The sequence below is a fragment of the Gopherus flavomarginatus genome, chromosome 5 (assembly GCF_025201925.1).
Source record: "Gopherus flavomarginatus isolate rGopFla2 chromosome 5, rGopFla2.mat.asm, whole genome shotgun sequence".
Taxonomy (NCBI): Eukaryota; Metazoa; Chordata; order Testudines; family Testudinidae; genus Gopherus; species Gopherus flavomarginatus.
Window position 1 is genome coordinate 15147423 of NC_066621.1, and position 23233 is coordinate 15170655.

At 46.1% G+C, this 23233-nt stretch overlaps 2 protein-coding genes across 3 annotated transcripts in view; one reads left to right on the top strand and one right to left on the bottom strand.

The window, feature by feature from the left end:
- The window catches only part of TMCC2 (transmembrane and coiled-coil domain family 2), a 68725-nt gene extending 59076 nt beyond the window's left edge, over positions 1 to 9649 (bottom strand). For both annotated transcript variants that reach the window (XM_050955592.1, XM_050955591.1), the window contains exons 1-2: positions 9482 to 9649; positions 8919 to 9152 (exon numbers count right to left, since the gene is read on the bottom strand). In XM_050955592.1, coding sequence (XP_050811549.1) covers positions 8919 to 9110 — 192 coding nt within the window. In that variant the 5' untranslated portion in view covers positions 9111 to 9152; positions 9482 to 9649. The remainder of the gene's footprint in view (positions 1 to 8918; positions 9153 to 9481) is intronic.
- Positions 9650 to 20274: 10625 nt separating this feature from the next.
- The window catches only part of DSTYK (dual serine/threonine and tyrosine protein kinase), a 61959-nt gene continuing 59000 nt past the window's right edge, over positions 20275 to 23233 (top strand). The window contains exon 1 of the mRNA XM_050955590.1: positions 20275 to 20726. Within this exon, the coding sequence (XP_050811547.1) occupies positions 20450 to 20726 (277 nt within the window). The 5' untranslated portion in view covers positions 20275 to 20449. The remainder of the gene's footprint in view (positions 20727 to 23233) is intronic.

The following is a 23233-nucleotide window of genomic DNA, read 5'->3' on the forward strand; positions in this document are numbered from 1 at the left end:
GTTGTCCCTGCTTTGTGGTTAGTTTGAGCACTTCATGTTGCAGGACTGAAATCCTTACCCTGTGGAGGCAATGGGAGTCGTACTAGTTACTTTAGAGAGGCCAGGGTTTTGCCCCACGACTGCTGATGTATCACTTTTGTCTACACTCACATTTTCTCCTGCCTGAAGAGAAGATGTGATGGGGGCTCAGAACTAAGAGCTGCTTTTAGCCAAAGTGGTCAACCAGCAAAGCCACTGAATTCTGGAAAGGCAGCTGTGTTTGCAATGCAAAAGCTACAGGAACTTGCAGATGACTGCAATATTTCATGGCTGGCCAAAAAAAGAACTCCACCCCTCCCCCCCAAAACCCCCCAACCTGTTTATAAACCAGTGTGTAAGTCCATTATGGTTCTGCTTCTGATATTTACAAGGAACCAGGGTGATAACTAGAGCACTCTGATACAACATCACTAGCCACTACAATTACACCATAGGACAAAAACTCTAATCCTCTCATTATCCAGTCATAATACAGATTATATCCCCTAGGTTCTACCTGAGGAAAAATGTAACGAATCTCCTATGCTGTCTCTCTACTTCAGGAAATCGTGATCTAAAGTTTATTCTATTTAGAGTCTCTATGGAAACGGAGACAGCATTAGATAATAATCACAAACCCACAGATTTTTACCATCAGGATAGAATGTAGATTTAGATTCTCTGTTTGCCCTTTAGAAGCTCTCTGGGAAAAGCAATGATCAATTTGCATGCTTTAAAAGTAACAAATAAAAGGAGGTGAGGAAGGAGGGAGATAATAATAAACGAAAAATAACTTTGACAGCATCTGTCTATCTAGGTTATATATCAGTGTTTCCACTGGATACACAAGGCCCATATCTTCCACTGATATACACTGGCATAGCTATAAAGATTCAATGGAGTTAAACCAGTTTACATCAGGTATGGATCTGGAGTGAACTCCTCTACCATTGAGGTCAATGAGAGTTTTGCCACTGATATCAATGAGACAGGATTTCACTCCTCGCCTATAGGTTGTGGGTGGTTCCCCCTTCCCCACCCCCCTGCCCTGTAGGTTCTAAGCATAACTAATCATTTTACTCGGTTAAAACTTCCACTTGTTTCCAGTGAGTTTTGCCTCAGTAAGGACTTGAAGGTTTGGCCCTATATACTTTAATCTGAAAGGAACAGAAAATAACAAAGAAATTGTTTACTAGATTCTTGTTTAGCAGTAGGTTGGGAAATGCTTGGTGCTCATATGTCAGAGAAAACAGCTTTGTTTTTCAAAACTTAACTTTACAGACAGCTAGTCCAGAAAGTGGAATAAGCCAATTTAACAAACAAAACCAAAAGCCCTTAAAGTTTTCAACATAGGCTGAGACCATGGATGGCCAAATCTCCATCATAAATGTTTATAGACTATGGTGACGTCAGTCATTTTGTTTCATAAAGGGATTAAGATTCTGAGATGTTCATGTTGAAGTTTAATATCGTTTGCTAAAAGGAATATCATCCAAAATATCTATAAATCAAGTCCATAAAATCCACGGCAATCTGTTTGGTTTAAAAAAAAAAAATATCCACTGTTTCAAAAAGTGACTAATGTACAAATCTCCATGACAAATCTCTTGGGTTTCAAAGAGCTACCAATCATGCTCTGGGCTTTTTTTCAATACAAATGCCCTGATTCTCCTCTCACTTACACTAGTTTTGATTCTATTGACTTCACAGGAGCTACTCCTGGTTTACACTAGTGTGCATACAACAGGAGAATCAGGCCTGAATTGTTACTAGCTTTGGCAGGGTTAAATCAAAGGGTTTTGCCTTATTTGAAAACAGTTCTGGATTAAAACTAGTGCTTCATCCTATTCACCTGTTAACTATTTACACACTGTTAAAACCAATTTTTAAAATGTTATCAAAGAAATGAAACAGGAATTTTGTCAATACTAAGGAACTGTTGGGAGTTCAGATCTTATCAGTCATCTGAACCTCATGGTTGTGTATTCCTTTGTATATCTAAATCTCTCTCTCAAGATCTGCTGCAGTGGCCAAAGCAGTCTTCATACACCACGGAAGTCCCACTTTATTACTTTAATAAAATTAATATCACATAGAGGCTCCAATCTTGATTGGAGCCTGTAAGTGCTAGGCACTGTATAGACACAGAGAGAGATGCTTCCTTTTCCAAAGAGCTAAACAGAAAGACAAAGGTTATGAGGGAACCTGAAGCCCAAAGAGGGGAAGGGTCTTGCCCAGGTTCCCACATCACATCTGTGGCAGAGCTAGGAACAGAATGCAGGTTTTCTAACTCCCAGGCCCGTCATCTATCCATTGAGCCATGCTGCTCTCTCCTGTCCCAGTTGGGACTTCAATGGTATACAGAAGCTGGTGCTCTCACAGGGGCAAATATCATCCCAAATAGAGGACTTAATTCTTTTTAAGACAATTTCAGATTGCATGTCCATGGACAACTAACTCCCCTCTAACCCTGAGAGGTCAGGGACCAGGCCAATACAGGAATAGCTAGCAACTCTTGTGGAAAATCAAACAGGCCCCATTAAATCCTTCAAATGGTCTCTGAGCTCCTGGTGGTTGCTCAATTGGTTCCCTCCTGCAGATTTCAGCTGGAGGATGGGTAACCCCAACAGAACCACTGACCTCTTCCAAAATGTCACTGATGAACTGGACACAGTGGCAGTGTTTCCATATGGAAATTTGATTAGATATTGCTGCCGCCTATGCCCTGCCTATCCTTTGGAAAGCCAGGTGCCAATGCTTGGCAGTCTGCTCTCTTTCACCAGCGCCACACTTAAATGGAAAATAAAAAGATGGCAGTGACTTAAACAATAATATATAGCAATAGGTGTATATACACACATATTATCCAAAACAAGACATGCCTGTACGCACACTTCTCCCACAAGGAAGAGGATGAGAGAACAAACATGACAGATGTAAACCACATTGCTCAGTACATTATTGGAAGGTGCTGAGACTCCCGTGATGAGCGTACTATAAGAATCTATATAATAGAATCTTTGGCACCTGTATTTTTCAATAATGCTGTGACCCTGCTGAAACTCCAAATCTGGAGTGAAATTTGAAGAAAGGCTGCAAAGAAATTAAGACTTTGGCCATGTCCCCTTCTTCTGCCCTGTGCATTAAAACAGCTAAGTCTGTATCGTAAGAAAGAAATTCCTCTCAACACACAAGCACTTCACCCTCTCCTGTCACCTATTTGTTTTCTGAACTGACTCCAACGAAATTAAGAGAATTTTTTCTTTGCTGAGGGTTGAAAGCAATGCCAGCTTAACTGCTTGGATGCTGATGAATGTCATAGATATGTTTAGGCTGAATGTACCTATATTTTCATTGTCCTAGGTTAAGCAGGTCAGTTGCCCTGGCTGTATGGCCGAATGCAGCCTCTACTGTTGAATGTACTAGACCTATCAAGAACACTGACTTCCATGGAATGTTATTAACGGACAAGGGTGATTTCCTGCACTGCAAGGGACATTCAAAGTGAGCAGTAGCAGGGGAAATAATGTGTAAATGAGATTCACGGTTCTAAACCTGACCATGTGGGTGAAATTTTCCGCTGTGCAGACCAAGAACTGTGCACCACCACCCCAGCTCTCTCTGGAAGGCTCAAGTGGGATTCCAGTGGCCCAGGTTTTTGTGACAGCTCACTGCACAGGGGTGAATTTCTTCTTGTGTGAGGTAGGGTGCATAAAAGGAGAACATGAAGGAACAAGGGCATGCTGGTAAGCCCAAGAAATCTGGAATCCTGTAGAAGGTTCAGTTAACCTGGGGCTTCCTTCGAGGTAAGGTATGTAGATACACTTCGCCAGCAAGCCCCAGAGAAGCTTTTAACAATGTAAGCATGGAAATGTTAATCCTCATGAAAGCGAGAGGGTGATATGGAGACGCACTGTACAAGCTTCCTCCAATTGCTAGTTTGTTAATGCAACACCATCCTGGGCAAAGAAAGGAAAACAGGGCTTCCCCATACAGAGACTGCAGCACCACAAGTGCAGGTACTCTTGCATTAGGCTGAGACCACCCACGCATCATTTGTGATGTAATTCACATTTGGACCCAGAACCTCTAGATGTACCAGACTTGTGAAATGAACTTGTATGCCACTCTGTTAATCTATTCCATGCCTCCCCACCCCCAGTGAGCAAGACTTCAACTGATTTAGAGTGTGGTCAGTTGCTTATAGCAGGGAACTGAGAGTCAGGACCCCTGGGTTCTACTCCTGGCTCTGTCACTGACTTGCTGTGTGACTTTAGGCAGGACACTTCCTGTCTCAGTGCCCCATCTGTAAAATGGGAATGATTATGATCACCATTCAGACATACCTCCCCAAGCAATGTGAGCATACTTTAACACTTGTAAAGTGATTTGAGATCCGTGGTTGAAACATGATATGGAAGGAAAATGTCATTTGTCGTTATTATTAACTGCCTGGAGTTCTTGCCTCTAAGCAGTTTGAATTGTTAGAGAACCTACTCACACCCCCACACTTTTGAAATAGTGGTTGACATTAGCCAGAGTCATGCAGCACAATCCCCTCTGTGTGCGTGAGAAAGAGGCAGAGGGAACTGGAAAGATCTGTGCCTTGAGCTAAGCAGCATTTGATAAATCAGACCATTCCAGTGACCAAGGTGCTTCTGTTTAGGCTGTTTGATTACAGGGACATTCAGGTAACTGGTGGGGACTTAACTTACCTTCATGGTGTCCTTGGAAACCAAAAAATGCATGTAAGTGGTTGATGCAAGGGAGAGAATTCCAACATATGTGGGGGTGATGGCTTTTGTGAGGGGTGGAAGGAAAAGTGTCTCCTCTTCCCCTTCTGGGCAACCCATGGCTTGAGAGCATCAATAGTGTCTGGCTGGAACTGCAATAGGGGGCCTTGAAAGGTTCTCCAGGAGGGGGGTGTGGAAGAGGGGGGACTCCTGGCAGGTTCCTTTGCAGGTTGCAAAAACACAGACCGACATGAATAAGGCATAAAAGAGCAAGAGTAAAAGCTGAGGGTGGAGTTCAGGGTTTGGCCCCAATGAGCACTTTTCCTGAGTAAAGTCTAGGTTCCAACTGAGTTTGGCTCCACGGACCTGATCCAATGCCCACAGAAGCCATTGTAAGTCTTTCCATTGACTCCAATGTGCTTTGGATTGGATGCTGTGTTTGCAAGGGGTCTGATCCTGATCTCACTCTAGGCCCAAACTGTCTCCTCCATTACAGCCAGGGAGCTGCCTCTGATTCCCTTGGGAGTTGCACCCACGCACTGTTAGCTTCATGCCCAGATCCTCAGCTATGTCCAGCTCAGGGACTGCTCTAATCTATGCCAGCTGGCTATGGCTTCCAAAGGACTCCCCACCAGCCGGAGACTGCCACAGCACAGCATACTCTGGCCGCTGTCCTTGCCCCAGGATGGGGTGTGGTGCTGGATCTGTCTACACTGGCTCTGCAGAATTCCCCTGCAGCAGCATGGGAATGTGCAGAGGGGATCTGGTTGCTTTCTGCTCCCTTCGCACACAGAAGCAGAGCAAAAGAGGCCTGTTCTAGAGCTCGCTGAAAGCAATGAAAGGCTTTCCACTGACTTCCATGGGCTTGCGATCAGGCCCAAGGAGAGGAGTGGAACTCAGGATGAAGCCTTCAGCTTCCCAGCTGCTCTTAACTTCCAAGGTCAAACCCAAGGGGAGAGGTAGGGACTATGAAGATTGAGATGGTGGTGGTTTATTTAGATCAAAACCATGGCTGGTTTAAACATTCAGCCCCTGATTTCTGTGGCCATCAAATTTATCCAGTTATGGGGGGGAGGAAAGAGAATATACTCAGATCATAGCTGCCTGGGGAAAGGCAAGAATGAGATCAAAGGGGTAAAATGCCTTTATGATACATCTCCCCCCTGCCCCCACAGGACACCCAGCCTACTGTCTCTTATAGTAAAAGGCCTGAATGCTTTCTTTTGCAGTATTTTGCATGGATTCAGCCTTTCTGCTGCAGAGCTCAGAAATATCTACCACCCAACATATTTTTAAGCAGAATTGTCCCACATCTGCTCTGCTTCTTGCCAGGACTTTTTTTTGGTCATGGGAAGCTTGCTCATTCCAAAAGAACTGGATTAATACTTGTAAAAGAAAATCTGCCATGCATTTTCAGTGAGGGGGACCAGAGAAGTAAGGGGACTGGCGAGAACAGAAAGGAGCCTTTTGTTTCCAGGTTGCCAGCACAAATACAGCATAAACCACTGGTGACCAAAAGTTAATCTCAGAGGATACTGATCAGATGTTATCTGGAGGGATGGGTCTCAGTCCACGGCACAAAGCCACCATAATTAGCATAGCCAGCAGTCTCAGAACAGGAGCCAAGGGCTAAATAAGCCATTGAGATTGATCTCCCCTCTCAACCCTTATAAGTGGCTGCTCCAATTCAGGATGAGATCAACTAGCAAGGGATGGCATGGGGCAGCTTGCCCTGCTGTCTCTCCCTGTTGGATCTATTCTCTCATCCTCTTACCTCCCATAACTATTCTCCATCCCCTCCTCTCTTACCTGCTTTCCCACTGCTCTCTTTAGGGGGATCCTCCCCCCACTTCAGCCTCAACTCTGTTTCCCTGGTCCCTCCCCCTAAGTTGCCTTCTCCTCACATTTTTCTGACCCCACCTTTGGCCCTGCAGCATGAACACTATTCACTGCAGGCACAATCAGAACAGCTGAGCAGTTGGATCAAGTGTGCATGGAGCTGCTCAAATCTCCACACAAGCAGAAGACCAAGTGTCCCTCAAAGGAGTCAGCCAGCAAGAGCTACTTTGGAAGTGCTCAGGGTGAGTAAGGCTGTATGCCAGGTGAACATGCTTCTAAAAGCACACCACTGGGGGCTCTGGCCACCTGTCTTACACATAGCTCTTAACAGCTTCATTCATTGCTGTTTATAGGGCTGTAGCGACAGGTGCAGGTCATTTCAGTAACTCCTAAAGCACAACAGCGGCTGAAAAGAGCCAATAGCAGAGAGCTCCACAACTCCAAGAAAGCACATGTGCAACAACTAACATTAAACAACCTAATGGACACTTTCATTTCACATCTGCCTTTGGGTAACTGGCAGCCATTGTGGCACAGAAGGATGGAGCACTGGACTGGAAGCCATGACACCTAGGTACCATTCATGGTTCACTGTGTGAACTTGGTCAAGTTGTTTAAACTCTCTGGGCCAGATCATCAGCAGGTATAAATCAGTGTAGCTCTCCTGGAGCCAATGAAATCATGGCATTCTGAGCCTCAGTTTCCTCATTTACAGCTACTTACACACCTTTGTAAAGCACATTGAAACTGATCAATGAGAAGCACTAAAGTTAAAGTAATGCATGCATTATAATACTTATCAGCTAGAGATGAGAACATGGTTTAGATGCAGTGAAATGTACGGTAGTGCCTGGAGATTTTTGAAGTGCAGTTACCGTCAGAATATTAGCCTCTGCAAAAATAGTCAGTCAGATTTCCTATTTATCCTCCTATTTCAATGACTACTGATCAGTACTGCTCACATTTCAAATCAAAGGGGGACTTGGCTAAATGTCAGTGCTGTAAACTCCCCCTGGGACTTCCAGCAGTGCCCTTTCTGCCTCTTGAATCACTGCCTGTGACAAACAGGAAGTGATTAGCCAGCAGCTCCAATGGGCATGTGCAAGGCAAAACAGAACCCAGCTCTCTCTCCTAGAGCTGTACCAGCTCTGCAGTCCTAGTAAAAACCTACTGGTGTCAGTATGTAAGTGTGACATGAACACCCCGGGGGAGTGCGAAGGGGGCATTTTTTTTTACCTAGTCCCTGTTCTAACTGCAGCTGCCCTTTAGTCAAAGCAGACAAGATGTGTGTTCTCTAGTTTAGCTGTGCAGTACCTGCTGCTGTGGGTTTTATTTAATGTCATCTGCTGAGTTCTTCTGCAGAACACAGGCCCTACCACGTTCCCTCATCCTTCAAGAAAGGCCCACCTAAGCCACAGCGTCCGACCATGTTCAGCACAAAGCCAGATTCTGATCTGTTACATCAGAATAACCTCATCTAAATCAATGGTGTTTCTCTGAGTTTACACCAGTGTAAATGTGATCAGAAGCTGGTGTATGACTGTTCAGCACTGACTCTTAAAAGAAGACTAAAATCAATTTATAAACTCACAACACTTATCCCTTTGCTCTTCATGTCCCATAAACTAGAGCCTTACCATCACCTGGAGTATCCACAATCAAAACCAAGGCCCCCTTCTGCTAAGACAACTGCGTATTAGAGCCAGTCCCTGGCTTAAAGAACTTATCCTCTTGCAACAATAATACCTAGCTCTTATTATACAGCACTTATCTGTAGGTTGCAAAGCGTTTTACAGCAGAGGCAACTCTCCATCTCCCCATTTTACAGAAGGGAAAACAGAGGCACAGAAAAGCAAAGTGATGTGCCCAGGGTCACCCACCACACCAGTGGCAGAGCTAGGAACAGAATCCAGCTCTCAGGAGTCCTAATCTGCTGCTCTACCCACTGCACCATCCTGTCTCTTGCAAGCACTATCCAGTCTGTAGCAAACCCTTCCAGAGGACTTTTAAGTCCCATTGCTCAGCAGATCACAATCTCCACAAAGCTGAGCCCAATATCAGGCTCCCCTTTTATTTTTTTTTATCATCAAAGTTTTGGTGAACAGGCTTATAAACACACACAATACCAATGCACACATCTGTGGGTACAATCTGGGAGACCTTGAAGAAAATACTGACATCATGGCTTTCTTCTTTAATAGTTCTGACTGACATGACAAGTTCCCCTGTTAATAATAAGCCACATAAGAATCACTGAATGGAAGTGTGGTTCCAGCTGCATACAGGAAAAACCCAAGTCCCTTTGTAATACCAGCTGGGGAGGCTTACCTTTAAATCAGGAGGCTTGCTCCGGGGAACAGAATGGGGAGCAGGGTTTGGACAAGCAGCAGTGCCCAAATCCGACAGAGCAGAAGCGCAATCCCCAGGTTTCGCATCCATGGCAGCCAGGTTGGGGGCATCTTCAGCCCCAGCACAGTCGTCCTCCGGCTGCTGCAACTCATCCGATATGCACCTCTTCATGCCGACGAGATGGGGTGGGAGGGCGATTTTGCACTTCCACTTCTTGAAGGAATGGCAGAGAAATGTAAACGAAAAGCAGGAAAGGGGGGTGGGGAGGAACCAGAGGAGCCTTGGTCAGTGCCCGGACAAGTTCACTTAACCTGCGAGAGGAAGGCAGGCCAAAGACGGGCTGGGGAGGAGAATCCTTTATCCAAACTCATTGCATGGGCTGGAGGGGAAGCAGAGAGTCTGACCCACCCACCCCCAAAGTTTCTCCTCTAATTCAGCTGCATGGGGTGCAGTGACCGTATTTTTGCTTTGCGAGGGTGCACGTTTCATGCAATTAATCATTTCCTTCCTCCTCTCCCCCCACCCCCAATTCTGTTACTCACTGTTCAGGAGAGAAAACCAGTGAGGCGAAATACTGGAGCCTTGCATGGCTGCAGATCCTCGTGCCTTGGGTGCATCTCTTCTCCCCCCGCGCCCCCGCCCCGCCTTGACATCTGCTGCTTCTCTCCTACTGCCCCCTGCCCAGGAGCCGCTTCCCACCGCAAAGCTGCTGCCGCGGCTCCCGCTCGGGAGGAGCAAAAAGGCTCAGCCTACCCCATCCACCCAGCCGGCTTGGGAGCTTGACGGACAACCGCCTCGACCCAATCAGAGCTGTCGGATCGAGTGGGGCGCCTGGAAGGGGCGTATCGCAGAGCCCGTTTCAGGCTCGGTTGGCCGGCAGCTCTCCACCTCTCCCTCTCCCCAGCCGCGTCCCCGGGAGCTGTCAGTGGGAATGGTGCTGCACCGGGCTGCGGCTTTGCAGTGCAGGCGGCAGCTGGCAGGGTGCTGCAGAGGCGGGAGGGAAGCCAGTGCAAGCTCCTGGAATGTGGACCCTAGAAAGAAGCCCACCTCGCCTTACTTCTGCGGGTGGTGGCTGCTAGACAGATGCACCGGGAGTGGAAGAGTCACCTCTTCATTGCCATGGAAACTCCTCCCAGTAGCAGGCTATTCTCTGATTGCTGGCCAGAGCTTCCCCTTGTATTTATTTATTTGTTTCACCTCTGATTGTTGCACCTTAGTAAACTTAATTTTCCTTAAAAGAGAGATTTTTTTGGGGGGGGTTGCCTTCTAAGACACATGTACCTGCATGCGCGCACACACAAAGACTTAACGATTGCACAGTCAGAGCTTGCCAAGCTCCTACATTTCTTGCATCGACAGAGGAAAAACTAAGAAAACCCTTGGCACAACGGTTGATTTCAAGAGATGGCTGAAATTCTTAATTTTTCTTGCATGGAATTTCTTGTGCCTGTTTGCTGCCATCTTACTACATACCTAGATACTGAAAAATACAAAATACAGCATCAGTATCACTTTGAATTAAAAGCCTTTTTTTTTGTACCCAAACCACACAAAGTTTCACTTTTTCACATGGTGTTTCATGAGACAGCCATCTTTACCCACCCCCACTCCCCAAGGAGATTGGCTTGCTTTTCATCAAAGACTGGCTTATTTTCTGTGGAAATTGAGGCCATTTTTTAAAACAAAACTTTGTGAATAAAGGAAAAATGTCTTGCCAAGACAGGCCGACTTTTAACCTTGAAAGGAAATTGGGAAAAACTCTTGAACTGTTCAGTTTTGTATTTTGTTACAAATGTTTTACTGCATTTTATCACCACCAGTTGTCTGAATGTGAATTCATTGAACTAGGGATGTCCTAGGGAGAAAGGCTGGATGAATGAGGAAGGGGAGAGTGATAGATGAGGATACAGTAGCACTAAACATGCATACATTCTGATGAATTACCAGCTAGCATAACTATAACCATATTTAATCATAAATTATTCTGGGTTTAAGCCAATCTCTACTTATGGAACAGCATGAGACCTATATGAGAAAATTGTGTTCCACATCTGCCAACTGCAAGTTCTTACATTTTCCTCTGAAACAACTGGCAGTGACCACTGCGAGAGACAGGGTAACGTACTGATGGATGATCGGTCTGAGCAAGTCTGACAATTCCTATGTTCCTACAACAACCTCTTACTGATCTAATGATTCAGGAACATGGTGTAGTGTCTAGAGCAGGGGTGGGCAAACTACGGCCCACGAGCTGTTTTAAGCTGGCCTGCAGCTCCCATGCAGCTCAGCTCTGCTCTGGTGCTCCGGCTGAGGTACTGGGTTGGGGGCTTGACCATCCAGATTGGCCCCGCTCCAACTGGGGTGCTGGGTTGGGGGCTGTACTATGAAGCTCCCAGAAGCCATGGCATGGCCATGCTCCGGCTCCTATGCACTCCAATGGCCCCCTCTGGTGCTACAATGGGAGCTGCAGGGGCGGTGCCTGCAGCTGGGGCAGTGAGCACAGCTGTCTGGCTGCACCTCCACATAGGAGCTGCAGAAGGGACACGGCGCTGCTTCTGGGAGAGGCTTGAGGCAAGTGCTGCTTGGAGCCTGCACCCTTGAGCCTCTCCTCATGCCCCTACCCCCTGCCCTAGCCCTGATCTCCCTCCTACTCTCCAAACCCCTTGATCCCAGCCCAGAGCACCCTCCTATACCCCAAACTCCTCAGCCTCACCCCAGGGCCTGCACCCCCAACCAGAGCCCTCACCCGCTCCCACACCCAACCCCAATTTTGTGAACATTCATGGCCCACCATACAATTTCTATTCACTGATGTGGCCATTGGGCCAAAAAATTGGCCTGCCCAGGGTCTGGATTCAAAAGGGCTTTACTTTCTCTGCCAGTGACTTACTATGTGACCTTGGACAAGTCACTTAGTCTCTCTGTAAAAGGGGGATGTCACTCATTGAGGTGAAGTCAACAGGAGTTTGGATGCACAAAGTATGCAGGATAGATGAACACCTGGGCAGTATTTGACCAGCATGGATGGTTGTGTGTGTGTATGTGTATTTGTTTTTGTTTGTTTGTTTTTAATGGATTGGCCAGGGTCTAAAGATTTGCATTAAATACACTAGGATATCTAATATTAAGTGTCTATGTCCAGCTAAAGATGCTGCAGTGTTCCTATTTTTGCAGTTTAAATAAGAATTATGTTGTTCAATCTTATCTATGTTATTTCTCTAGATACTATAAGTGGCTGTTGAAGGGGGTGGGGGGTTGTAGAATTGCCTTGTGGTTGGGGCAGGTTTGCCTCCTTGGGTAAGGGTGAGTACCGGGTTTTTTGCATATCATAGTTGGTAACCCTAATGCGGGAGGAGGCCTAGTGTTTGTAAAACACTTAGATCTTTGGATGAAAGAAGCTATTCAGTGTTAGTAAAGGTAACATTCAGTAGTAGTACTGATTCCATGTATCAATGGATAAATGAAGATGTTATAACCAAACTCTGAAGTCCTTAGTCATATTTTGCTCAGCCCTTATTCCTGTACAATGGCTAAACATGACTTCAATAGCTAAAAAATAATTAAGAGCCTCAGAACATGGCCTTCTAACGATATCTTATTTGAATGCTTACAGGTAATTTGATTCACTCTAATGAAACAAAATGGTTTGGGTAGCTCACAGATGTCCTGTTTTATCAAGAAAGAAAAGCTCAGATGAAAATGGATCATGATCAGTCTGAAACCTTCTCATCTTGTCTGCAGCATTTTTCTTATCTTCTGTTTCTTACTGATGCATGTTATTTCAGCACACAGCAGATGTGATCCAGTAGGTGGTCTTATTGCTTGGACTATTTCTGCAAAGAGTTATTTTTACTCTGTCCTGATATAGCTGCATAAGCACATTAGTTCATCTGCATGAGGTTTAGCATGCCTGAGTTACTCTTTGTCAAACACAAAACCTTAATGAACAAAGGTGCCCTTTTATTGACAGGGGTACGGAATAGGCTTTTTTGGGTGTCGAGGCTAATTTCTTGTGAGTAGGATTAAGCTTTGATTGATAAATTCACACATATGGGAGTTTTCTTTAATTTTAAGGTATAAAATTTAAGCAGACTATAATACATTGTTCTCCTACAGACCCTTCATTTGAAGATCTAAAAGGAGTCTATAAACATTAACCAGATGAGCTTCCCAATACCTGTGGGCTACGTATTGTTATATTCATTTTACAGATAACTTTACTTCCCCGTACTGTGCCTTAGTTATTTTGTGTGCAGTAACTCAGAACCCACAAACCTTTATTCCCTGGCACGTGGCACCTGCTCTAACCATTAAACAGCACAACATTATCACACTATAGCCCTGATCCTGAGAAGTGCTGAGAACCTGCTGCCTCAATTGTCCATCATTCTACCTCTCACCATCAGGCTCAATGGCTGCATGATCTGGACTAAACACTGAAGATGCAGTATATTGGTGAAGATCCCAGTGCAGAAAGCCAGCAAAAAGCATACGTACCACTTATGTGACACCTGAACCCTCAAAATATGACTTAAATGGGATTCAAATGGTGGACAGGCCTCATGCCATCACTCTGCACGGGGGAGAATTTCACCCTTTGTGAACTATTCCAGCCTCCATAAACAATTTACATCACCACACAAGGTTGTACTGTTTTCATAAAAATCCTAGCAACTGGGCATATCTTTTTTAAATAAAGACATGGGAAAATAAAGGATTGTTTGTGTGAAGGAGAATTTGCTATTTATTAGACACATTTTCCATTTGACAGGAAACAGCGTCTGTAGGATCTGTGCCAATTAGCTGCGTCTGGCACTCCAGAGATTAAGAGGGATCAGGACATCCATTTGCAATGGGTGCTCAATATTTCTTCTCCACTCTCATTTGCTGAAAGATGCCAAGCGCCCCTTGTTATGTGAGATACCACAGATCAAGTCAAACATACAGACTGACTTTTATCTGATCATAAAGAGCCTGATGTATAGTACATCTCATTGGTTTGTGGAACTGCAGTGGGATTCTTGCTTTGTGGAGCCATGGTCAGTTTCTGCAGTCTTGGAAAAGGATCACAACATTCAAACAACTGCCAGGAGTTTTCTGAGGGGTATTGTGGCCTCAGCAGCTCAGATGCCAGGAAAGAGCATGGAATATATAGATGTGATTGAAATGCTAGCATCTATATATTATGGTGATGTGCAGAGAGACAGATAGAATCTGCAGCCTTTATTTTTATCAACCACACGGCAACAAAATGTATATGATTTTAAAAGAACAGTCAATAATTAAATGTAAGGTATTTTCCACCATTCTTTTCTCAGAAAAAAACTGCAAGTTAGTTTATTCAGTAAGTCTCTCTCTCTCTCTCTCTCTCTCTCTCTCTCTGAAGTATGACCGTACTATAGCAGCACCAAAGAACAGCAAATTCACCTGCCCCATCAACCATAAGCCCTTCTAGCATGCACAGCAAAGAGGGCCATGCCCCTTTCTGGGATACAGCCTTCCAAAATTCTGCTCATGGACAGTGCCAACTATTTGGCTCAATATTTTGGGAAAGAAAAGGAACCAGGGAGAGAAAAGTGACTCTGGCAGTTGAAAAGTGCAGCTTAAGCTGATCTTATGACTGAAAGGTTAAGAGTAGGGAGGAGGGCACATTTAAATAGTATTTTATCAGCAGGAAATGATATATCAAAAGGGAACCACATTCTCACACATAAAAATTGCATGTAATGCTATGGATAAGTTGTTCACAAATCACTTATTTCAGCTCAACAGAGACCACAAGGGCCTAAGGGCATGGAAGGAGATCAAGAAAATGTGGAGAAGGCATAAAAGAGTTTTGTTTTTTCTTTTTTTCAGATGGGAAATTGGTCATCCTGCTCTCAGTTACATATGTGTAAATCTGGAGTAACATCTTTGAAATCTATGGAGTTATTCTAGATACATACCAGATAATTGAGATCAGAATCTGGCCCTAAATACTGAGAACAGCCTTGGTGGACAACATCACCAGGGCAAATACAGTTGTGTCTTTGAAGATGCTGTTACACGGTGTCCTTAGGACAATTATGTACTTTTTCACAAGGCATGTGTCTGGGTACATGGAATAGCCCTGCTACATTTTGTTTTTATTACAGGAAAAGATCCTTTAGGAGTGTGCCGAAAACAGACTTCTGGTCCCAAAAGTAGCATGCAGTTTGTTTTTTGCATGTCACTGAAAACAAGGGAGGTCAGAAAGGGGTTTTTGTTTTGTTTTTTGTTTTGGAAGAAATAGAATTAATATCCACTTCAGACCCTATTCCCCATCCCTTGCAAGGTCCAGTCATTGGACTATCATTTGGAGATGAGAAGGAGAAAACACAAAGTGCTGCCAACTCTTATCAGCGACTCTCCTCAGTAACCGCTATCATCAGTCCTGCCAACACTCACGATTTTATTGAGTCTTGCAGGATGCTGTTGGAGCTGGACACACACAATTATGTGAGAATCACAACTTTCATTTAAAAAGTACATTTCTGGCCCTTAGGTTGCAGAGAAAAGCTTGAGATTAGGACCTGTGTGCACCCTAAAGGATGCAAACCAAGAAGAGAAAAAGAACCTCACAATTATTTTTTTTTTGGTATGTCTCATGATTTCTAAGACAATCTAATTAATCTGGGGAGCCTAAGTTATGATTTTCGAGCATTTGGAGTTTGCAACACTGCAAAAGGATTTTTAGCCACCTCTTTCCAAACTTGGCATCATCAATACAGCTGTTTGAATTCATTGTCATAGAATATTGAGGTTGGAAGGGACCCTCAGGGGATCATCTAGTCCAACCCACTGCTCAAAGCAGTACTAATCCTCAGACAGATTTTTACCCCAGTTCCCTAAACGGCACCCTCAAGGACTGAACTCAAACCCTGGGTTTATAGCAGGCCAATGCTCAAACCACTGAGCTATCCCTGCTCCTATCACTAATATTAGCGGCAAATCTAGCTCTTTGCTTTGCTTGTGAACCAGTCATGAACTGATCTCAGCTACAGTGAACAAGTTAGTTAATGGTAAGTAAGCACTGAAGAGTTTGGATGGACAATTTTTAGCCTTTGAATTGTCTGCCAATGATTCACTGCAGTTATTCCTTCTTGGTTATATGTGTAATTGATTGTCTAAGTCACATGGTACTGTTCTCCTGTTTGATTGAATGAACTTTTTAAACTAGAGAATGATGAAAAATGAATACACTTTCCAGTAGTCATTTGTGCTAACATCTGTGAAACTTCTGGAATCTGCAAACATTTTCATTAGCATGAATACTTATGAATCCACAAATATAAGAGTAAAACCAGTTTGTTAATTAATATACTGACAAGTTACTAAGATGGCTCTAACCACATGGCAGAAGAAGGAGCAAAGAGAGCAGGTGCCCCAGAATGTAGGATCAGATTCTTGAACTATAATGTTGACAGAAATTGGGAGAAATATTAAAAGGCAGAATGCTAAATGCTAAAGCAGAAACAGCAAATGGAAAATGAATTACATGGTATTACCAATATGTCAAGATAGCAACGGAATACTGTAAAAGAAACAAATTGTTCTTTACAAGGTAGGGAAGCTGTGGAAATTGCTTTACACCTGTCTAGGTCTGTGACATAAATCACTGTAGATGGGTTTGGCAATAAATAATAACCTTAATTTAAAAAAAAATTTTTTAAAGGGTCATCATCATGATTAGACCATCTTCATCATTCTTGATGTCATTCTTTTTTTAATTATTATTTTTATCTTTCAATTCTGGGCGATGGTGCCTTGAAAGTGAGTAAATGAATGACAGATCTGGCTAGAAGCCAGGCAAAACAAGAGAAGCTACTGTGAAACCTTCCCCTTTCAGACCTGTGCTAATATTAACTCTGAGATGAACTGCAAGACCTCGGATTGTCAAACTTGGGCAATTCGAGTGAGTGAGAATTAAAAACAAAAATGATGAGTGAGTTTTTAAGTGATTCATTTTATCATCATTACACGAGCTCTCATTAATATTTCTTTCTTATCACTACTCCAAAATGAGTGCTGAAAAAACTTTATCGGTACTGAAAATATTTTGGTGGATAAGGCAAAATATTTCTAGCAGGTCATGAGGTTTCAGGCCTTTAAATCATGTCATTCCAATTACCACCTTCTGACAATTGACTCAGTGGGTCTTCAGCAGGAACATAGGAATTCCCATACTGCATCACACCTTGTGGCTCACAATCTCTCTGGTCCCAAATCAGCAAAATATTTAAGTACATGCTATAATGTGACCCCTATATAACATGAATTCGGATATAATGTGGTAAAGCAGTGCTCCGGGGGGCAGGGCGAGGCTGTGCACTCCATTGGATCAAAGCAAGTTCGATATAACGTGGTTTCACCTATAATGCGGTAAGATTTTTTGGCTCCTGAGGAGTTAATAGAGGAGGTATCTGAGCCTCTAGCTATTATCTTTGGAAAATCATGGGAGACGGGAGAGATTCCAGAAGACTGGATAAGGGAAAATATAGTGCTCATCTACAAAAAGGGAAATAACAACAACCCAGGAAACTACAGACCAGTTAGTTTAACTTCTGTGCCAGGAAAGATAATGGAGCAAATAATTAAAGAAATCACCTGCAAACACTTGGAAGGTGGTAAGGTGATAGGGAATAGCCAGCATGGATTTGTAAAGAACAAATTGTGTCAAACTAATCTGATAGCTTTCTTTGATAGGATAAAGAGTCTCGTGGATAAGGGAGAAGCGGTGGATGTGGTATATCTAGACTTTAGTAAGGCATTTGATACGGTCTCGCATGATATCCTTATCAATAAACTAGGCAAATACAATTTAGATGGGGCTACTATAAGGTAGGTGCATAACTGGCTGGATAACCGTACTCAGAGAGTAGTTATTAATGGCTCCCAATCCTCCTGGAAAGGTATAACAAGTGGGGTTCCGCAGGGGTCTGTTTTGGGACCGGCTCTGTTCAATATCTTCATCAACGACTTAGATGTTGGCATAGAAAGTACGCTTACTAGGTTTGCAGATGATACCAAACTGGGAGGGATTGAAACTGCTTTGGAGGACAGGGTCAAAATTCAAAACGATCTGGACAAATTGGAGAAATGGTCTGAGGTAAACCGGACGAAGTTCAATAAAGACAAATGCAAAGTGCTCCACTTATGAAGGAACAATCAGTTTCACACATACAGAATGGGAAGAGATTGTCTAGGAAGGAGTATGGCAGAAAGAGATCTAGGGGTCATAGTGGACCACAAGCTAAATATGAGTCAACAGTGTGATACTGTTGCAAAAAAGCAAACGTGATTCTGAGATGCATTAACAGGTGTGTTGTAAACAAGACACGAGAAGTCATTCTTCTGCTTTACTCTGCGCTGGTTAGGCCTCAACTAGAGTATTGTGTCCAGTTTTGGGTACCACATTTCAAGAAAGATGTGGAGAAATTGGAGAGGATCCAGAGAAGAGCAACAAGAATGATTAAAGGTCTTGAGAACATGACCTATGAAGGAAGGCTGAAAGAACTGAGTTCATTTACTTTGGAAAAGAGAAGACTGAGAGGGGACATGATAGCAGTTTTCAGGTATCTAAAAGGGTGTCATCAGGAGGAGGGAGAAAACTTGTTCACCTTAGCCTCTAATGATAGAACAAGAAGCAATGGGCTTAAACTGCAGCAAGGGAGATTTAGGTTGGACATTAGGAAAAAGTTCCTAACTGTCAGGGTAGTTAAACACTGAAATAAATTGCCTAGGGAGGTTGTGGAATCTCCATCTCTGGAGGTATTTAAGAGTAGGTTAGATAAATGTCTATCAGGGATGGTCTAGACAGTATTTGGTCCTGCCATGAGGGCAGGGGACTGGACTCGATGACCTCTCGAGGTCCCTTCCAGTCCTAGAGTCTATAAGTCTATGAGAGCGTTATATCGAGGTAGAGGTGTATGTGATTCAGTCTATCCCTATTCAGCAAACAGTTAAGCACATGCTTAGCTTATGACAATGGCACCTAAGCATGTACTTAAACAAATGTTTAACTGTAGAGGGAAGGACTGCTGAATCAGGACCTCTCTGCCCCAGGTTCCTCAAGAACAGAAGGGGGACAATATTGTTTACCTGCTTCACAGGAACTGTTATAGGATTTAGGCCTTGATCCTGCAAAAACAAATTATGGGCAGATCTCTAACCTACAATGTCCATGGGGTTCCATGCAGAGAAAAGGCTCTGCCTATTGAGAATTAGCTGCGACTTTAAATAGTGTTCGTACAGTAGTTTGATGAAAGGTGCGAGAAGACAGCAAAATATTATTAAACATCTTAGGTGGCAACTTGTTCATAAAACACCACCAACAAAAACCCTATCAAAATAAAACACCGTAATGCACACACAATTTTTCCTTCTGGGAAGAGAATGAGAGAAAGAACAAACCACATGTGACAAATGTTAGTCATGTCGCTTATTGCCCTACTGGAAGGTGCTCTGATGCTATGGGGATAAGCACACTATAAGAACTGATATAGCACAGAATAGAAAAGCATTTTTTCTCATTTTTAAATTCAAGGCTCTTTGTGCTCTGCTTGTGCACTAAAAGTTCCTGTCACCGTTTTTGTAAGGATGCAGCTCCTCATCTTTGCCCTGGTGTCCTCGCTAAGACTTCCCATCCCCTTTACTCACTGTTGCGCTGCAGCTTAATATAGGAATTGCTGGACTGTCTCAGACTGGTAATCCGTCTACTCCAGTATCCCATCTTTGACACTGTCCAAAACCACGTCCTCCAGAGAAAGAAACTCTCTGGTAGACAGTTATGGGGTAACGTGCCTGTAGGGAAAGTGTCCTTCTACCCCCCCCCCCCCGCCCCAATAAATAGAGGTTATAAAGGTCCCCATGCAAAGTGAATTTGCCCTCTCTCCCCATAGAAAAGGGATGTGCCCCCCGATAGGTGTCTCTCCCCACAGCAAGAGGATCTGCCCTCTCTCCCCATAGAAAGGGGATGATGCCTTGCCACCCATAGGGGTCTTTCCCCACACAAAGAGGCCGGCCCTGCACCAAGAGGAACACACACCCCCGAAGGGGCGTGGCGACGGCACTGCACAGCTTCAACAGCAGCTGGTCAGGAATCCTATTGCAAAGGACTACACGTCCCATGGTGCACCTTGGGCAATAGCCGCAGCAAGCACGTCCCAAACACGTCCCCACTAGAGGACTACAATTCCCACAGTGCCCTGCGTCAGACGCGCAGAACACACTAGGCAAAGGACTACGATCCCCATGGTGCACTGCGGCTTGGGGGTCCTCCCCCCACCGCCTCCCCCTTCCCTCCGCGGCGCCTGGATAAAGGTTCCGCTCCGTGCGCACTGCGGTTCGGCGCGGCGCTGCCAGTGAAGAAGGCGGCGGGGCCCGGCCGCGGGGCACTGTTCCCTCGCGGAGAAGGAGGCCGAGGCAGCAGCCTGGCAGCGGCGGAGTTTCCTCCAGGGTGGGACTGGGATAGCGGAACGGACCTGGAGGACATGGACGGTGGAGGAGCCCCCTCGACCAGGGGCCACGGCAGCGGGGGCGGAGTGATCCGCGAGCTGTGCCGCGGCTTCGGCCACTACAACCGGCACCTGGCGCGGTTACAGCACAACCTGCGGGAGACCAAGAAGTTCTTCCGCGACATCAAGTACTCCCAGGGGCAGCCCTTCCCCATCGTGGTCGCGCCCCCCGGGCCCGGGGAGCCGCCGCCGGCCGTCCTCCCCACGCCCGGCTCTAGGGACAGCGCCCCTAGCGGCAGCGCGCTGCAGGCCGGTAAGCCGGGAGAGGGGCGCACCTATGGGATGGGGTTCAGAGGGGGAGGGGTAGCTCAAGGGGTGGGGTGGAGCCTCCGTGGGGAGCTTGGGGTCTGTGCAGAGCAAAGGTGGGTTCCGGGGTGGGGAGCAGAGGTGGGACTTGTGAGGTAGAGTGTGTGTGACTGTAGGGGGATCGGGGAGCAGTGTGTTGGGGGGATAGTGTATTGGGGTGGGGAGGGAGCTGGCTGGGGGGAGGGCGGTGTATCGGGGGAGCAGGATGGGGAGCTGGCCGGGGGGGGGCGGTGTATCGGGGGAGCAGGGTGGGGAGGGAGCTGGCCGGGGGGAGGGCAGTGTATTGGGGGAGCAGGATGGGGAGCTGGCCGGGGGGGGGCGGTGTATTGGGGGAGCAGAGTGGGGAGCTGGCCGGGGGGTGGTGGTGTATCGGGTGGGGAGGGAGCTGGCCGGGGGGAGGGCGGTGTATCGGGGGAGCAGGGTGGGGAGGGAGCTGGCCGGGGGGAGGGCAGTGTATCGGGGGAGCAGGGTGGGGAGGGCAGTGTATCGGGGGAGCAGGGTGGGGAGGGAGCTGGCTGGGGGGAGGGCAGTGTATTGGGGGAGCAGGGTGGGGAGGGAGCTGGCCGGGGGGAGGGCAGTGTATCGGGGGAGCAGGGTGGGGAGGGAGCTGGCCGGGGGGAGGGCAGTGTATCGGGGGAGCAGGGTGGGGAGGGAGCTGGCCGGGGGGAGGGCAGTGTATCGGGGGAGCAGGGTGGGGAGGGAGCTGGCCGGGGCGAGGGCAGTGTATTGGGGGAGCAGGGTGGGGAGGGAGCTGGCCGGGGGGAGGGCAGTGTATTGGGGGAGCTGGCCGAGGGGGGCAGTGTATTGGGGGAGCAGGGTGGGGAGCTGGCCGGGGGGGGCAGTGTATTGGGGGAGCAGGGTGGGGAGGGAGCTGGCCGGGGGGAGGGCGGTGTATCGAGGGAGCTGGCCGGGGGGAGGGCGGTGTATCGAGGGAGCTGGCCGGGGGGAGGGCGGTGTATCGAGGGAGCTGGCCGGGGGGAGGGCGGTGTATCGAGGGAGCTGGCCGGGGGGAGGGCGGTGTATCGAGGGAGCTGGCCGGGGGGAGGGCGGTGTATCGGGGGAGCAGGGTGGGGAGGGAGCTGGCCGGGGGGAGGGCGGTGTATTGGGGGAGCTTGCCGAGGGGGGCAGTGTATTGGGGGAGCTTGCCGAGGGGGGCAGTGTATTGGGGGAGCAGGGTGGGGAGCTGGCCAGGGGGGGCAGTGTATTGGGGGAGCAGGGTGGGGAGCTGGCCGGGGGGAGGGCAGTGTATTGGGGGAGCAGGGTGGGGAGCTGGCCGGGGGGAGGGCAGTCTATCGGGGGAGCCGGGTGGGGAGGGAGCTGGCCGAGGGAGGGGAAGTGTATTGCAGGGGTGGGGAGGGAGCAGGGCTTGGGACGTGACCAGGGAGGACAGTGTATGTGGGGGAGCTGGTGAGGGGGTATGGCCGAGGGGGAGGGCCGGTGTATTCTAGGGGAGCATAAGGCTGATCTCTGGGCAGAGTAAGTGGTTTATGAGGCTGCTGTAAGGGCTGTTGGAGCAACAATAATGGGGTAGAAAGTGTGGATGTGGGTGGGGGAGACATATGGAGAGATGTACAGTAAAGAGGAAAGGGTTGAGCGTAGTGAGGAGGAAATTGTGTTATAAGGGGGCATAGATACAAAAGGTGAGATGTGCTGGTAAATTAAAGGAGGTGAGGTTCTTGCTAGGTGAGTATGGCTGCTGGTTGGTGGCAGTTTTGCAATTACTGTAAAATTGAATGGTTTATGTGCAGTGCAGTTTGTCAGTAAGAGCTCTCAGAAGTAACCGTGTTTCATTTTTTTTACCTATGAGCAATTGTAAACAACCATGGTACAAACATCTTTATGATATGTAGAAGTTCAATTTCCAGGGACTATCTTTATGAGAAGGACCTACTGCAATTAATGGCTTTATAAACCTTTCCATGCACTCGGAAGTAATTCCTGAAGTGTACATGAAGTTTTTCTTAGCTTTTTTTGCTCAATAGGCCTTGTGCACCAAATATTAAACATCCTGATATAAAAATCAGTTAATGTGAGACTTAAAATCTGTCACACTCAAAATAAAATCTGTTCTATATAGAACACTTGAGACTGAAAGGGCTACTCTAAAAAATTAACCTAGTGCTTACCACTGATGGGTTTTGTTTACATTCTATTTTTTGTGAGTTTTGTTTTTAGTTTCCCAGGCAATAGGAAACAAATCAATCAGTTTCACTTCTGGTTTTAGCCAGCTTTGATGTGATTTGTGCAGTGTCACAATACTGAAAGCATTTGGTTTGCAAACATTCCAGGAGAAATGTTTAAATACAAATAAAAACTGTATTCAGTGGTATTTTTGACTTATATAATGTCAACTTTTTCCTTTTGGATGTTAAACTTTGTTTAAAAACCTCTCAGTTTAGGGCATAAATGTTAGGACTTCTTCCCTTTAAATTGCTTGAAAAACAATGTAAAATT